Genomic DNA, 19,326 nt, shown 5'->3' on the forward strand with positions numbered 1-19,326 from the left:
CTTTTTAGGGTAGTGATACCTGCAGGCAGTATTGTGTCAGCATATATCTTTATAACCACTGGAGAAAAAGGAAGGGAAAATATACTTGGACATATACTTGTGTCCAGCTTAAGCCATTAATTCTGTCAATGTTCAATATGCAATTTATGTATGATTCTTACAGGCTCTAGCACACTACTCAGTTTTCCAGGTCCTTAAGTTAATTACATAGAGTGCATTCTTGTTTCAAGAACCTTAGAAAAATGTTTTGATTGTGCTGATTGACATAATGGATTCACTATGTAATTCAAAGCCTTTCAAAAAACAAAACAAAACAAAAACTAAAACAAGAGACAAACCCCTTTTTATGGTAGTATCTTCTCAACACATCTTTAGGTCTCCAAAATTTACCCTTTCTATTTCCATGGCACATCCCACATCCTATAATTACTTAAAATGAGGCCATATTTGCCTTATAGGAAGATTTTTCTGACATAACCCAAAATACTTCAAATTTCAGACACTTTAGCATTTTATGAATTTGTGTTTTATGAATAGCGTATGCTATGATTTCTATGTCAGATATGGAACAGAGTAGTCCTATCAGAGGGCAATAAATCTACTTATATGGGTAACATAGACTGACCAGGATAGACAATGGATTTCTAAAACTTTTCTGAAAGTGCAATGTAGGAACCCTTGGAGGTTCCCAGGTCACTTTCAGGGGATTCATGAGTTTCAAAACTATTTTTATAATGATACTAACATAATATTTGCCTTCTTTACTCTCATTCTCTCATGAGTATACAGTTGAAGTTTTCCAAAGGCTACATGACATGTGAATTTCAAAAGATGAAATATGGGAGTAGATATGAGAATTCAGCTTTTTCTTGAAGCTACATATTAATTTATAAAAATTGAAGCTAAAGCTATTTATCATATTAGATTTATTTTTTGAAATATAGTTATTTTTCACAAAATGTATTGTTCAGGCAAATATATAATCATTATTTTTAATGATATAAAATCATTTTATACATTTTTATCTTTTAAATTATAATACAGTAAGTACCAATAAATATAAACCATGTAAACAAAAACTCTTTGGAATTCTCAATGATTGCAAATTTGTAAAGATGTACTAAGATCAGAAGGACTTCCAACTGTTGGTTTAGATTAAAACCACAAAAAAGCGCCCTTCCACACGATCACGCTGAGTTAGTACCCGCGCCTGGAATCGGGTCGCAACCTCAGCCGCGCCTGCCGCCTGCTACTGCCTCCGGACCATGGACCCCCGCAAAGTGAGCGAGCTTCGGGCTTTCGTGAAAATGTGTAAGCAGGATCCGAGCGTTCTGCACACCGAGGAAATGCGTTTCCTGCGGGAGTGGGTGGAGAGCATGGGAGGTAAAATACCACCTGCCACTCATAAAACTAAATCAGAAGACAGTATCAAGGAAGAAAAACCAGATAGTAAGAAGGCAGAGGAAAACATAAAGACAGATGAACCATCAAGTGAGGAGAGTGATCTAGAAATTGACAATGAAGGTGTGATTGAACCAGATACCGATGCCCCTCAAGAAATGGGAGATGAAAATGTAGAGATAACCGAGGAAATGATGGATCAGGCAAATGATAAAAAAGTGGCTGCCATTGATGCCCTAAATGATGGTGAACTACAGAAAGCCATTGACTTGTTCACAGATGCCATCAAACTAAATCCTCGCTTGGCCATTCTGTATGCCAAGAGAGCCAGTGTCTTCATCAAATTACAGAAGCCAAATGCTGCCATTCGAGACTGTGACAGAGCTATTGAAATAAATCCTGATTCAGCTCAGCCTTATAAGTGGCGTGGGAAAGCACATAGACTTCTGGGCCATTGGGAAGAAGCAGCACATGATCTTGCCCTTGCTTGTAAACTGGATTATGATGAAGATGCTAGTGCAATGCTGAAAGAAGTTCAACCGAGGGCCCAGAAAATTGCTGAACATCGGAGAAAATATGAGCGAAAACGTGAAGAGCGAGAGATCAAAGAAAGAATAGAAAGGGTTAAGAAGGCTCGGGAAGAACATGAGAGAGCCCAGAGGGAGGAAGACGCCAGACGACAATCAGGAGCTCAGTATGGCTCTTTCCCAGGTGGCTTTCCTGGGGGAGTTTCTGGTAATTTTCCTGGAGGAATGCCTGGAATGGCAGGGGGGATGCCTGGAATGGCGGGAATGCCTGGGCTCAATGAAACTCTTAGTGATCCGCAAGTTCTTGCAGCCATGCAGGATCCAGAAGTTATGGTGGCCTTCCAGGATGTGGCCCAGAACCCAGCGAATATGTCAAAATATCAGAGCAACCCAAAGGTTATGAATCTCATCAGTAAATTGTCAGCCAAATTTGGAGGTCAAGCATAATGCCCTTATGACAAATAAAGCCCTTGCTGAAGGAAAAGCAACTTCGATCACCTAATGGATGTCGCAATAATACAAACCAGTGCACCTCCGACCTTCTCATGAAGAAAGCTGGGGTGCTGTGAAGAGAATCCCTACCCCTCTGCTCCCCATGCAACTGAAACATTCTACAATTGTTGCCATTAGGGTATTCATTCAGATAATGTTTTCCTACTAGGAACTACAAACTTTAAACACTTTTTAAACCTTAAAAATATTTAAAAACATATTAAAAGGGTATGTTAGTCCCTAAAAAAAAAAAAAAACCACAAAAAAGCCATTGTACGATTATGGCTATTGAGCATTAAGGAAACATAGCCCTACGTGCAAATTCTGATATGAACGTAGAGAAACAAAGGAAATTTTTGTCATTCAGGCTAAATACCAGGGCCCTTAATTCTATTTGTCATTAAACATTACTCTTTTTAATTCCCATTAGTAACAATTTCTTAATGAGTTACTTAATGTCCAAACTTTAAGTGTACAGTAGTTAATAAAAATCCATTGATTTATTATTTAGGGTTTCAACTATTTGTGATGAATGTCACAGTTTCTTTGCAGGCAATAATTTCCAATTTTTAATACACTACCCTTGAGGAATAATGAAGTCACAGCACATACCTGTTGAGTGAACCCAACTGCTATCTATATCCTAATATGCCATGATTAGTTTTTTATTCTTACCATCCATTTTGAAGTTGCAAAATTATAGTTAAAAAATGAGTTCAAGTGAAAGAACTCTTTACCAGATATTGATAAGACAATAAATGTTCACATGATTGAGTTCTATTTTGAAGACCGTGAGATAGCTGTTTCTGATTGTAGTTTGGGAAGCTACACACTTGTAAATTTTTACAAGTTATACTAATACATGTACTAGTTAAGAGTTTGACTAAGGGATATGTATTTGTGGCCAGAGTATATCATCTATCTAAAACATACATGTCTCTATTCTTTAACAGTTTAAGACTATGATTTTCCTCAGCAATTGTATAACTAATACAATTCTAGCCACAGATTTAAAAAGTAAAATACTGATCAATTATTTTGGTTCCATTTCTGTAGGATATCATAACAAACTTTGTGGAATCAAGCAGGGGAGGAAATATTTTATTTTCTAGGTTTTTATTTTTTTGTCAAAAGGAGAAGAGAAAAGAGAAATCAGTTATTTCAATTTCTCAGATTGTATTAAATTTAATATAGACTATTGAGTGAATTAAAATACCAACTGAAGAAACAACTTGTGTTGGTGAGGATGTGGAGAAAAAGGAACCCTTGTGCACTGTTGGTGGTGCAAGCACTATGGAAAATAGTCTGGAGGTTCCTCAAAAATTAAAAGTAGAATACCATGTGATCCAGTAATGCCACTACTGGGAATATGACACTGTTAGAATACAAAACACTAATGCAATAAGATGTATGCTCCCCCATGTTTATTGCAGCATTTTTTATAATAGCCAAATTATAGAAGCAACTCAAGTGGTCATTGATAGATGAATGGATAAAGAAGATACACACACACACACACACACACACATACATATAGATATAAATATATAATATACATAGATATAGATATGTATAGATATATGTAGATAACTGATATATGATATATAATATATAATATAGATATATAATATACAATATACATACAATATGTATACATATTTATATATGTATGTACATATATAAATATGTATATGTATATATACATATGATATAAGTTATGTATGCCATACGTATATCATATGTATATATACATATCATATGTACACATCTATACACATATACATATGTATATGTATCTATATATGTATAGATATATACATATATATGTATGTATAGATACATATATGTATCTATATATCATATGTATATATATCATATGTATATTGGATATATATCACATATATATGTGTATATATGATATGTGTATATATTATATATCTATATATCATATGTGTGTATATATATATATCATATGTATATCGGATATATATATATATATCTCCATCCATCTATCCAATGTGGATGGATCTTGAGGGTAAAAGAAGTCAGAGAAAGGCAACACCGTTTGATTTCATTCGTATGTGGAATTTAAGAAACAAAGAAAGAAAAAAGAAACAAAGAAAACCCAGACTCTTAATTGTAGAGAACGAAGTGATGGTTACCAGAGGGGAGGGGGTTGGGGTGGGTGAAACAGGTGATGGGGATTAAGAGTACACTTACCATGATGAGCGCTGAGTTATGTATAGAATTGTTGGGTCACTATATTGTATACTTGAAACTGTGACACTGTATATTAATTATACTGAAATTAAAATTGAAAAAAAATACCAGATTAGAGATCAATTGCTTTCAAGTTTTGAGACTTCAGGAAAGTCCCTTGATAGTTCTTAGCTCAGTTTCTATGCCAGTATAATCATCATCATCACCATCATCATCATCAAAAGCCTTGCCCTCTTGCTTTACTTGGTTAAGTAATTGTTATGTGGCTCAAATGATATATGTGAAGGTTTTACATATAAAAATGATGTTTTAAGTGTAAAAGTAATAACAGTAATATTCTAACAAATAAAAAGATGTTCATCTTAGTCTTCATCTTAGAAAAGTAAGAAATGTAGTCCCCATTGAATCAACAAGTGGCACTCCATTCAACCAGTTGCTCAGTTCAAAATCTTGAGGCCATTACTATTATCTTTTCCTTTAATCACACATCCATTGCTTCTGTAAATTTTGCCAATTCTATCTTCAAAATGTGTGTAAAATGTAACCTCTTCTAACCATTTTTTGTAGCTACCACCGACAGTCCAAGCCAATCACAGTTCCATGTATAATTTTAACAGCATTCTACTGGTTTCCCTGCTTTCTATAGGGCAGCCAGAAAGATTTTGCTTCACTTTTGTATGAAACTCTCCAATGCCTTCCTATCTCACATATGGCAGCCAATTCTAGGTTCCCAATGACTTGTAAGTTCTTTTATCTACCATTTCTTACTTCCCTCCCCTTAGTTCAACATGCTCTTATCTATTCCTGGGACATCATTTTCTCAGGGCTTTCATACTTGTTATTTGCTCTGTCTAGAATATGCTTCCTGCAAATGTCCAAATGACTCATACTCATATCTTTTGATGCTTTAATAAAATATCAGGGTTTTGTGAGATCCCTATTTCAAATATCATCCCATATATCTTCTATATATTTTATTTATTTTTTTTTTTGTTTAGCATCCTCACCAGAATGTGAGTTCTATAAAGGCAAGAGTTTTTGTCTTTTTTTGCCTAGTCCTGTAATTCTTAGCTCCTAAAACATGGTGCACAGTGAGGAGGATGTAATTCTGCCTACAGAATGAATCTGGAGATCCATGATATCATGATTATAAATGATGATAGAAGTTGCTATCTGCTGACTGTTTATTAAGTTTTAGGAATTGTGCTAAGCACTTTATATTCATTTCTTCATTTAACCCACAAAAAAGTTAGAAAGGCTGAGAGAAAAACTTCCTAGAGGATGACTAAATAAAGTGCTTCAGTAAGAAGAAAGGGACCACTGGCTCTATCAAGTGTTCCTGAAAGGTCAATAAACTGAAGACTGAGGAATGATTTGGGCACCTTGACGCTAGTAAATTAGATCTCAACTTTATAAAATAAGTAACTGTAGCTTAGAAATATTAAATAGCTTCCCAGGTAGGAAGGGGCAAAACTAGTCTGGAAAACAAACACTCTTGAGTTCAAGGGAAGCTTGTCACAAGTCACTTCAATTAATAAATTATCTGCTGGCCTGGGACCACTGTGACAGAACCAGAAAGAAGGTCTGTCTTGAAATTCACACAGCTTTGGTTTCTAAGATCAGTTCTTCTACTTGTCAGATACCATATATGAGTGTGTGCATGTGTGTACGTGTGTGTGCTATAAATATATATATATGTATATATATACATGCAACACACACACACACACACACACACACACACACACACACACATTATGACCTTCCATACAACTCACTAGATTAGGTATTGCTTTCTTCCATTACACAGATGAACAAAGGAAGACTTAGACATGTTAAGCAAGCTTGTTTTATATTCCATGACTAGTAGGGGGTTTAACTGTACTAAAAAAAAGTCCAAATGAGATTGACTTAAACTTTATATATTTCAAACTTTACATTCTTATTACAGGAAAGTAGTGATCATTATAATCATTATAGGACTCAAACTACTAGTCTAGGAGGAAAATCTGTTCTGTAGATACCAAGATCTTGACTGGCCATATACTTAACCTCTTTATTCATTTATTCTATCCATTTGACCCTTAAAAGCCTTTGAATTTGGAATCCCTGGATCAATGGTAAGGAGCTTTCCGGTACCAGAGTACTCTAATATTCTGTGACAAGGACACACACCCATAGGCTCACAGAGAAGGGATCTGAGTCTTATCCACGAAGAGTGTGAGGCTGCCTCAAGCTCTAAGTCTGGGATAAGAAGAAGGATTGTGTGAGGATACAACCCTCACTTTCCCATTCCCTTAATAATTCTTAATTCAATTAAAATCTCCAAATATATACCTGGTGCTTTTCTAAATCCCTCTTAAATTGGGCAAAACATTATATTCACTGGAATATTGTCCTAAATCCTCACACCAAACTGCTGGGTTCATTATGTGCAGTAGAGGATATAATTCATCCCTTTGGTTTTAACAGCAATCTGCAAGAGCTCATTCGAAGCATGGTTTTCCAAGAGGCGGCCTTAACTGTTTACAAGACGTTACACAGAATTGCTACTTCTTGCTTTTTTGCCAGGTGAAGAAACAGGCAAAAAATATTTTCTCCAGTCTAAGTGTTCTATTCTATTTCGCCGGTAGCTTCCTCTGGTCAGGAGAAATAGAATCAGCTCCACACGCAATAATGGGATATGTGGGTACAAATTTTCCTGAGGGGACATGATCATTCACAGAATTCTTATATGGATAAACGTCAGAATTAGGTCCGCTTTTGCTATTGAATTTTCACTAGATTTAATTATTCTTGTAAAAGGCTGAGTTCAAATAGACTGTGAGGTCCTGGAAAGAAAATAACTTAAATCTATATATATCATGTTAATGTCTTTTTTTTCCCTCTTCTCTTTTTAATCTTTCTCCTTAGAAATTAGAAGAGGACACCGCTTATTATTTAATTAACTTCAAGTCAAGTATTAATTGAGTTCCACTTAAATGCTATGGCCTAGGATTCTACAAAGAAATTTCAAGGTGGCTCAGTCGGTTAAGTGTCTGTCTCAGACTCATTGGGAATCCCTGCTCAGCAGGGGGCCTGCGTCTTCCTCTCCCTCTGCTATTCCCGCCGCTTGTACTCTTTCTCTCTCCCTCTCTCTGACAGATAAATAAATAAATATTTTTTTAAAAAAGAGAGATTAATAAAAAGATGGGTCTTCAAAAAAAATTTTTTTTGAGATTGTGTTCCTGTCCGGAGAATGTCTTAAACAAACAGCACGGCCATGAAGAAAAGTGTAGTCGAAAACTAATCAAACTGTATGCTACCTAGCATTCTACCCATCCTCTTAGACCCCAGGAAAATGGATCTCCAGCCAGCCTCACATTTTTTAAGATTTTATTAGTTTATTTGAGAGAGAGAGAGAGAGAGTAAGCAGAACGAGAGATGGAGCACAAGCAGAGGAAGGGGAAGAGGCAGAGGGAGAAGCAGAGTTCCCGTTGAGCAGAGAACCCAATGCCCGGCTTGATCCCAGGACCCAGGACGCTGGGATCATGACCTGAGCTGAAGGCAGATACTTAACTGACTGAGCCACCCAGGCACCCCTGCCCTCACACTTTGACTTGCTCATTCTCCCATTCAGTCCTTCATTTCTGTCCTTAGGCCAACTTCTCAAAAGAAACACCTACATAACTGTACAGTGACTAATAAAACATAATAATATAAAAAAGAAACGTCTACATATGAGACACAGTCTTAATTAAGTGAACTCTATCTTGGGAGGTAGGTTTCAAAGGTAAGTCATGAATGTGAGTCTATCAGATTCTAAAGCCTTTGCTCTTGATCATAACATCATGTGCAGTTCCCAGAAGAAAAATAAACTAAATTCATTTCCAAGCTATAATCTACTTCTGCATAGCCCTAATTTACTAAGTGTCTAGATGCAGAGACCCAACTTTACCATCCTATCAATTTCCTGAGCCCTCAAATCCTAGTTGGAAATTCTTCCAGATTCTCACTTTCCCATACTTGGAGAGTATTAAATGTCAAACTTCAGAAGTTCTCAGCTATGTGCCTGGTCAGCATATCTCCTGGATTACTCCTTTTGATTTAATAACTAGGCCCTTTATTAGACCAAGGCAAATATATTACATTACGTAGCAAATACACCGGCAGAGAAGTCAAAGGAATTCCAGATATTTAATATTGGTGCCTTGAGAACTTATTCGTGAAATAGCGGATAGCAAGGAGTGGGCCAGTGAGATATCAGATGTTCTTTATAATCTTGAAGGTATCCCTGGAGATTACTCAGCGACCAACTCATGTGTGCAAGGGGTGGGGAAGAATGGATTGCCTTATCCTAGAGTGGGCCCATTTTCAAAGCCTCATACATTCTATTTCTATGTAACCTTTATTGTGGGAGGGGGAGAAAGGGACTCTGATATTTAAAAGTGTTTAGAAAATTTTGCAATAATTGAAAACTCACAAGCTTTAGATCAAATGGTGGTATTGTGTGATTATAGGGATTACTTATCTTCTTTTAATATTCATTTTCTTGTGCATAAGATGAGAAAACATAATAGTAACTGCATCTCTGGGATTTTATAAGGATAATTATTAGCCAGCCAAATATATATATGTATATATATATTTCCTTCCCCCTCAGCATCATGCTAAGTCCTGGATATAATACTACATGCGTTGATTTGATACATGCTTGTGTCTCAATAGATAGGAGTTATTATGAGTACTGTTTATGTTAATTTTTCATTAATTTGCAAGATAAAACTTTTTAGTTAGAAAAGCTTTTATCTCCTCATTTCTTCCTTTGTTCATTCTCCTTCATTCAGTTCATACATACATCCTTTATTCTTTTCTGTATGTATTTAGCTCACACATATATATTTAGTTCCAACTATTTGCTGGGAATTGTAGTGTCCTGGGAATATAGTAATGGACAAGATAACATGGCCGAGCCTCACAGAGCATCCAGCTTTGTGTGGGTGATACGACCGTGTAAATATTGTGTTATAACTTAGTATGATACACAGAGCATACTAAGGACACAGAGAGGAGAATGCTGAACACAGAGTCAAAAATGTTTCCTGATGGACTGTCTAAAGATGAGTGGGGTGAGAGCAATGGATTTCAGACAAAAGAGCATAGGCAGAAGCTTGTAAGTGAGTGGCAGGGTGATCTTTATGCAGGAGATACTGGAAAGGATAAACAGACTCGATAGTTCATATATCATGCTCGGGAGTCTTGAAGATATTGGGAAACTAGTGAAGATTTTTGAGGCAGGAAAAGGACATGGGAGTCTTGCATTTTACAAACTTTACAGGTTGTGGTATAGAGAAATGAATGGAAATAAGAAATAGCTGTAGGAGGCATTTTTGTAAGTCCAATTAAGACATTAGGAATAGTATGTTATGGAGAAAAATGGAAGGATTCAAAATAAAGTTAAAGGTATCTAAGATGGAAGAAATATTGGGTGAGAATATTTTATAGGAGACTAAGTAAAGGAAAAGAAGATTGTATCAAGAAAATATTTAATCCCGTCATTGCCTAGCCCAAAAAATTGAACAGTCATTTTAAAAGATAGTAGTTTTTACCCATCATATTTCCCCCAAATTTAGCCTTCAGCCTTGTGTTGTATCCCCTAAATTTAACCTTCAGTCAAAATTTCCTGATTTTACTATGAATTTTTTGTGTGTGTGTTCCATGATTTAGCTGATCTGTCATTCTTCCATTATCTCCAAACTCCCTCCTACCTATCAAAAGTCCTCCCATTCTTCAAGAAACATATCCCAGGGGGCCTGGGTGGCTCAGTGGGTTAAGCCTCTGCCTTCGGCTCAGGTCATGGTCTCAGGGTCCTGGGATCGAGCCCCGCATCGGGCTCTCTGCTTGGCGGGGAGCCTGCTTCTCCCTCTCTCTCTGCCTGCCTCTCTGCCTCCTTGTGGTCTCTCTCTCTGTCAAATAAATGAATAAAATTTAAAAAAAAAAAGAAACATATCCCAAATGTTACTTCTTGAGTGAATTATTTTTCAATCTCTTCACATTTTCCATATAGCAATGTGTATGTCTTTCAAAGCACTGGACTATGTTTTGTTCATTTCTGTATCCTTTTTAAAACCTTATATAAAATCTTATCTGAACAGAATAAGAAATAAGAAATGTTTGGAATCTGAGGTGAATAATATATAGGGAGCCACATTTGTTGAAAACTAACAAAGAAAACAAGAGCATAAAATGAAGAACCTAAGAGGAAAGATGGAACCTAAGAGGAAAAATGTGTCAATCCAAAGACACATTTTGAAGGAGCAAGAAGAAGACTGATGATTCAGATTTTAATATCAACAATAAATATCAAAACTAAAATGAACACAGAAGCATTAAAAATGGAATCTGTTAATTCCCTGAGCACATATTAACTGCTCAGTATGTGCCATTTTGTGGGTATTAAAATTAAAGTTGCTTTCACATCTTCACTTTGGATCAAAGAAAATTTGTAGAAAGACCATTTTTACACCATCTCACCTTGGTAGCTTCTGATTTCACAGTTTATTATTATGTATACAGGCCTCACACAATTGAACATTGCTTTCAAAAAATGAAATACTTTGGTGTGAAAAAGGTAGCACTGAGAATTGGACTTTTGATAATAATTGTTTTCCACATCCAAAACTGAAATAACTTCTATATATTTGACTTTATCTTGAGTATTTCCTAGGTATAAAGCTGAGTAACTGTAACCATAGTGGACAGGAACATAACAATACCAGATTGTGACTTTTTTCTCCAGTAAGTCCTCTTTTCCCATTCCTAACAAACGCCTCTCTCCTGCTAATAAGGAAGGCATCAGGTTATGCATATAACAAATTAAAAAATTTGATAACATTTAGAATTCCTAGTGTTAACTAAAGTTAATATACATGCTATTGCTTAATATGTAGAAAGAGCACATAATAATTGTCTATCCATTTAATAATTTTAAGATTGGGTGCCTGGGTGGCTCAGTGGGTTAAACCTCTGCCTTCGGCTCAGGTCATGAGCTCAGGATCCTGGGATCGAGCCCCACATTGGGCTCTCTGCTCAGCAGGGAGCCTGCTTCTCCCTCTCTCTCTGCCTGCCTTTCTGCCTACTTGTGATCTCTCTCTCTGCCAAATAAATAAATAAAATCTTTAACAAAATAAAGTAATTTTTAAGATTGATTTTATTTCACTCACTATTTAAGTGATAAAAATCTGATCTTGACATACCCAAGTTCACTCATAGCTGAGTGGGCTTTGTAAAATTAAATATGGTTTCCGTGTTTGTTATGGACTTATACTCAGCAAAACCTGTGCAAGTTGACATATTCATAGATAGCCATTGATCGTAGGTCCTTGATTCACTTTATTCTTCTATGCCAGAATCTGTGTAGCAGAAATATCATTGCAAATCCAGAAGTGTTATACAGTAAATATTTAATCGCTGCTTATTTTAGATAAAGGAGATAGCCTACACTTACCAGAACAGCATTTTAAACTATTCTACATATGTGTAGGGATTATTAACTTTTTGGTGCTTTGAGATTCACAATGATGAGGCCCATGTCTTATTTGTCTTTATTTATTGAAGAAATAGTTATCGAGTGTCTACTGTGTCCTGGATCTCAGTGCATGGATTGCTCCCCAAACTCTGCAGGGAGGGGAAGTCCTGACATTCTTCTTGGAAGGAAACATCCAATAATCAAACAAACATATGTATGGACAAGATTTCAGATAGTGATGAGTATTACAAAAGATTAAAATGGTATGTACGATACAGAGTTACTAAACATGTTGCAGTAGGGATGGAGAGAGTTAATTAAGATTAATGTTCAGGAGAGTCTCTCGGAAGAGATGACATTTTAACCAGGACCCAAATGATAAAAAGGAGTTCACCATGTCAAGACCTAGGGTTAGAGTCTTTCCAACAAGGAAACACCAACAGAGATCCTAAGTTGGGAAATCATGTGGTATCTGGGGAGGAACTAAAAAATGGCTAATGTGCCTGGAATTTACTGTTTGTGGTAGCTTTAGCCTTAGAATAATTGTTTGTGAGTTGTAACATTTAGAAGTCAACTAAATGTGTCTTTCCTCTTTTTAGCTTGTTGCTGTTAATATAAAATATGGTAAAATTAATTTATAAGCATATATCTTATAAAAGAGACCTAACTCTGTGTGTCAGGTACAAGTCTATTCTAAAAACTTTATATCCTCTGTATATTTTAATTCATTTTATCTGTATGACTCTGAGGCAAATACTATCCCTAAAAATAAAATGAAATAATGAAGTAAATTACATTTCATTCAGCCAGCATGTTTTGTGATAATTTTCCACCATAATTCAATATAAGATGTGTAGGAATCTGTAAAAATGACTTCCTGCTACTCTAACTCCATGCCTGTGAATTGTATTTCCCCATCTCTGTGGTGGAGCTCTCAGCACAGCAGTTAGTAAAAGCTTTCTTCCCTGCCCTGCATGTCTATCAATTTTGCTTCTCAGTCATTGCTCTGGTCTCCTGCCACTGTCTAGATCAGATTCAAACTCTGTGCCCTTGATACCAAAGTCATAATAAAGAACACTTTTATAGTTTTCTCTTGTCTTATAGTTTGTCTTCCCTTATAACCAATACCTACTTACAAGACTGCTTGATCTCCAAGTGGGTAGAATTGGTCATTTTTTTTCCATAGCATATTTTAGGGAGCTCTATTAAACTGATGTTCTAGCCTTGCAATGGGCTACATTCTAATGTTGAAATTAGGGTGTAGTTTTGTATTGAAGTTGTAGTCTGTGAACATGCAACACTGGCATCACGTGGGAGTCTGTTAGAAATGCAGAAACTGAGGCCCTACCCTGGGCTTCCTGAATCAGAATCTGTACTTTAACAGGACTCCCCCCATGATCTGAGTCACATAAAAGATTGAGATGCACCTGTCTTGAGGACAGAAAGAATAACATTCTGGACTCAATCACACAGACAACAGGATATCAAGGAAAGCCTTTAATGGAGTGGAATCCACCAACATGGCACAAGAGGACATTAACCCACATTCATGAAGGACATGTGTTGCTTGGATACTCCTCTCAGTTTTGTATGTGGATTAATTCATTTTGATCTGACCACAGTCCTAGAATGAATTTTCTATTACCCCCTTTAATAATAACAATGAAGAAGCGAGACCCTGGAGGCTAAATGACTTCCCTGAGGTTACACAATAGAAAGATAATAGGCCCGGATTCAGAACCTGGCAGGTTGGCGCCATGCCCAAGTTCATAACTATTAGCCTGCACCGCCTCTTTCTGAATTGCCTATTCTACCTTCATTGACTGGCACTGTTCCTGGCACTTCATAGGCAGGCATTCAGTAATTGAAAATGAATGAAGCCAGAAAATTCTGATGAATGCATACCATGGAATTCACTGCCACAGGTCATCCTAACACTACGTTTCCACTAGAGTCTGTGAAGAAATAGCCTGCAGGGTAAGGAATGATTTTCCTCATCAGTGCCTATCTTTGTGCTACTTTTATTTTACCATCTCCATTTCTCACAACCTTCTGTTCACCCCCTGAAGCAGGCAACCAACAAAAAGGTACCCTCTTTGAGTTGAATGTTACTTTAGCTTTAGTTTCCATATCTTTAGCAAACACTAAAATGAATGCAATGGATTCTTGGGCTCCCAGTTTTGTACTAGATATTTTATATGTGTGATGTGATTTTGTATGTATTGAGGGAGACAAGGTTAGAGAGTCATGTATTAATTCCAATTCTTTTCTGATCCTAGAAGTAGAGCTTTTTCAACCATCTAATGTTGACATGTGATGCTTTTCCTTGCTCTTTGATGGAATCAAACTTGAAATCCATGTTTCTGAGAGATCAAGGTGGTGGGATGGGGGGAAGGTTACTGTTTTGTTTGGGTTTTTGTATTTTTCTTCCCCTCATCCCACTGCACTGACAGTTCTCAAACTTTAAGCATTCAGAATAACCTGGGGGACTTGTTAAAACACTGATTGCATGACCCCATTTACAGAATTTTGCATTAATGGGTCTACGGTAGAGCCCCATAATTTTCTTTTCTAACAGGTTTCAGGAGATGCCAGTGCTGCTGGCCTGGGGAGCACACCCAGGGAACCACTGCAGGAAATAAAACTTTTTTATTCTGTACAAGCCCTTAGATTATTTTTATCCCACTCTCTCTGAAATAGATTCCAAAATGGTGTCCACAGTAGGAGCACTAAACAGCAATGGATTCGAATCTGTTTCACACAGGCATAAAGTGGTCATAGTGTTATGGGGAGTGGCATAGAGTGCATACACAAGGGACGGGTTTCAAAAAGATGTCTCTTCTTATTTTTATTAAGCTTTTCTACTTGAAGATACAAGTAGACTTAGCATTTACGAAATATATAGCAGAATACACAGGCTTTTTACATTTCTTTCAGGTTTCTAGCTCTTGATATCTTCCTGCTCTGGGAAGGAGTTAAATTATGATTTGTATTTACTTTAGGGGAAAAAACAGTGAAAAGCTAGCTATTGTCTTTGATTGTTCATCAGCATGGCTTCTCCCTCAGAGTGTAAGGAGGTGAAATGGAGTCTGCATTAGCATTGATTGAATAGGCAAGTGGCTACTAAGAATAGGAACTCATCTGCCTAGGCATAGGGGAGCCATATGCACCCTTTCTGCCATCATCTACCAGCTAATACATCCTGTATTGTGAAGGGGGAAATATGTATGTGTGGCATTGTGAACTGCCTTAGAAAATGATCTCCCCAATTCTAGGTGCCAGTGAAATAATTGGTAAGTTTCCCCAGAGTATTTATTAGGTATAGAAAAGTAAAGTTTCTTTCTAGGAAAATAACACTTACCATTCTTTAATTAAATTGCCATAACAATTTGTATCATGTGCGTATCAACCTCCTCTCTCTGCTCTGAAAGACAAAGTCATTTCATGGACACATCCCAACAAGCCACTTTTTCTCTTGTTAGATAATAATGATAGTAAACTTTATTGAATAAAACAAAGTGCCTACACTTAATGAGACTCTTTTTAAAAAAAAATATTTTATTTATTTATTTGACACAGAGAGAGATCCCAAGTAGGCAGAGAGGCAGGCAGAGAGCAGAGAGCCTGATGCAGGGCTCCATCCCAGGACCTTAAAATCATGACCTGAGCTGAAGGCAGAGGCTTAACCCACTGAGCCACTCAGGTGCCCCTTAATGAGATTCTTGATGGATGATTTTTTATGTCTTATTTCGTGTAATACTCATGTACATTCTGTAAAGTGGGTATTATTATTTCCATTTTAAAAAGTGACATTGAGGATCAAATATGTTGAATAGTTTAACGAACTTTCACAACTAATAAATGATTGGGCTAAGTTTTCATCTCTAATAATTCTTCTTAACCAAAGCATGTTACTTTGAAAACTAGTTCTGCTACTTCTCGAGAGATAATCCACAAAAGAATTCTATAGGGTGTGGACAGGGGAATTGGGAAGAACCAACCATCTTTAGGTCTTAGAAATTTACAGGTTAATTACGGTATAAAAAAGTGTTTTCCCCATCCTTAGAATTCATTTAACAAATATTTGACTATGTGTCTACATCTCTGTATTTAAAAAAAATACCACCGAACACAGAGCTTAAAATAATAACAGCCATTTTCTATCTCTCATGACTCAGGTTGAATGGGCTCAGCTGAGAATTTCTGTTTTAGGTGTTGTTGGCTGGAGCTGCAGTCATCTGGGAGACTCAGATGGCTCGAACCTCCAGGACAGCTCACTCATGTGGCTGATCATCGGTGCTGTCTGTCAGGTGGGGCAGTTAACTAGAGCACCTCAGTCCTCCTGCATGTGACCTCCCTATATGCCCTATATGGCTTGAGCTTCTTAGATCATCGAAGTTGGATTCCACAAGAGAGAGAATTAAAAATGGAAGCTGCAGATTTCTTGTAAGCCCATTTAAAGTGCACTTTAAGAAGTTACAAGTTTATATCATCCTGTCAATCACAGCAAGTCACAGTCTGGCCCAGATTAAAGACATGGAATGACAACAAATTTGGGCTAACTTTAATCTACCACAGTCAGCCTACTGATCATAAAACTAATATTTTTATGATCATACATACTCCAGGAATGTAAAGTAACTAACACTCTCTTTCAAGACCACCAGAAGTCATATCCAATTATAGCATGAAGTTCAAGCTTAAAGTATAAAATATTAATGTTGGGGCTCCTGGCTGGCTCAGCTGGTAAACAGTGCAACTCTTTTTTTTTTTTTTTTTTAATATTTTATTTATTTATTTGACACAGAGAGAGAGAGATCACAAGTAGGCAGAGCAGCAGGCAGAGAGAGGGGGGGAAGTAGGCTCCCTGCGGAGCAGAGAGCCTGATGCGGGGCTCGATCCCAGGACCCCGAGACCATGACCTGAGCCGAAGGCAGTGGCTTAACCCACTGAGCCACCCAGGCGCCCCAACAGTGCAACTCTTGATCGCAAGGTCTGGAGTTCAAGACCCACACTGGGAGTAGAGATTACTCAATAAATAAAGTATTTTAAAAAAGACATCAGTATCTAAATCTTATCCATGTGTGGATGGGGCTTCTTAGAGTTGGCTTCACAGGTGTTTGCTTATTTGTTTATTTTCAGATGCAGAGATGCATTGTCTAAAAAGTCATCTGTTCCAACAAATAAAAAATCTATTGGGAGATAGTGATGCAATAACCCAAAAGACACCCTCTTCCAAAAGGGGATAACAAAAGCACATGCCCCAAATCTTACTGCCCCAGGGCAGGGAATATATGTTAGGAACCCAGTTTACCCCTATGTGTGGTTCTTTGGGCTATTAATTCTGCTCTCTGAGATATGCTTCTTCTGCCATGAGAACAAATCCATGTTTGTAGTTGAGAAGCTTTGTTACCTTGCTGTCCATCCATAGAAACATGTAAGCTTAAAGTCATCTTTTCATTTTGAATGGTTTCCCTTTAAATTCAAGCTGGTTTTGCTTCTCCTGGCACACTGAACTAACAATTTTGTATATGTTTTGTGACTGAATCTTGAATTAATAAGAAATAACTCACACTTGCTTACATTTCTGGACAGGGAAGAAGAAAACTAAATCAGCCCTCATGATAAGGAGCCCTCATGATAATGTCATTAAGCAATCAACACGTATTTTATGTAATTCTGACAATAGCCATGCAAGATGCATATCCACGTATATATAGATCAGAAAATTGAAAGTCAGCAGAGCTAATTGTTCATTTTTACGCAGCTTACAAGTAGAAGATGCAAGATTGAGAAACAAATATGTCTAGAATTAAAATCCAAGCATTTTCTGCTGTATTATATTGTCTTTAATTATAGAATTTTCTAATTTATTTGTTAGTTGTTTACTTTTTAATTCATAGTCTGTTTTGAAAATGAGGTTGAAGTAGCAGAGTGGCTGTAGAATGGATATTTTTAGACCATACCATTTAGGCAATTTTTATCTGGCAAGCTCTTTCCTAAAATTTAAATTAAAAATGACTGAATTATTTTGATAAACACACAAACATTCAGAGTACAGTATTGGGGTAAAATGCTGGACACCCTTGCTACTAGATCATAATCAGTGCAGATTATCTAAAAAATAGTTAACAAAGAACATCAAACATACTTTTTAATGGAATATTGAAAAAAAGATAAAGAATTATATGGTTTTATAATTTATTAAAGAAATATCTCAAACAACTTTTATTGTTTTTTTTATTGGTGCCATAATTCTTAAAGCCTTCAAGATACTAACAGCTCTTATTGGATGTAAGGACATAATACATAGTACTTGCAAATATATTAGATTTTGGAAATTTTTTGTGGGTGGTCTTATAAGAGGAGTAGATCCTAAATATATATTTTTAGGAATTATGCTCTAGAGAAATCTAAATTACTCTTTATACTGAGAGCATTATTGAAGAGTATAATTACTGTATTTTCATACCTTAACTTATGTGATTTCTGAAAGTATAAAAGCATTCACTGTATTTATGTATTCTATGAGAATTTAGGACACCTGATTATGTGTTTTGCTTTTAATTATATTTAAACTTTAAAAAATTATGCTATTTTAGAGGGTAATATATTTATAGGGTTCAACATTCAAAACTAGGGACGTTACTTAGTTTATAGTCATTAGTGTAGTCGTATGGCCAGAGTGCATTTTGATTGGTCTTTGCACCAATAGATTGGTTAATGTTCCCATTTGGATAGTGCTATACTAGTCTGTGTGTATATATATAAAATTATTATTTATATTACATATTTTATATATGTGCACATACTGTATATAATATTTATATTATATATTATAGATGTATATTATAAATATATATTTAAATATAACTTCTGATTAAAATAAGATAGTTACTAACTGATAGGTGTTCTATCACTTATGTCTTGCCCACGATTGCTTCTCTTAGCCACTATAAGTAACCACTTTTTTCCCTTGTATACTTTCCAGTGTTTCCTTAAATAGATACAAATAAATATGAGTATATTAGTATTATCTGTCCTTACTTTTATAAAAAGCAGCAGCACATTTTATACCCCCTACTAGGATTTCCTTTTTTTACTTGACGATCTACCTAGAGTTTTAGTACCCAACCCCCATATTAGTGTAGAGATATTCTTCATTTTTTTGAGATGAGC

The 19,326-nt window shown here is 36.2% G+C and overlaps 2 protein-coding genes across 2 annotated transcripts in view; both read left to right on the forward strand.

The window, feature by feature from the left end:
• Positions 1–19,326, forward strand: part of TENM4 (teneurin transmembrane protein 4) — a 2,938,802-nt gene that overhangs the window by 223,441 nt on the left and 2,696,035 nt on the right. The window lies entirely within an intron of this gene.
• On the forward strand, positions 1,179–2,407 carry LOC125078148 (hsc70-interacting protein-like). The gene has a single exon (XM_047690281.1). It carries the CDS (start codon positions 1,266–1,268, stop codon positions 2,373–2,375), a length of 1,110 nt encoding a protein of 369 aa, XP_047546237.1. The 5' UTR covers positions 1,179–1,265; the 3' UTR covers positions 2,376–2,407.

The sequence above is a fragment of the Lutra lutra genome, chromosome 10 (assembly GCF_902655055.1).
Source record: "Lutra lutra chromosome 10, mLutLut1.2, whole genome shotgun sequence".
NCBI classification, from domain to species: Eukaryota; Metazoa; Chordata; class Mammalia; order Carnivora; family Mustelidae; genus Lutra; species Lutra lutra.

Coding starts and splice junctions, on each gene's coding strand:
- LOC125078148 (XM_047690281.1), top strand. CDS start 1,266: ATGGACCCCCGCAAAGTGAGCGAGCTTCGGGCTTTCGTGAAAATGTGT.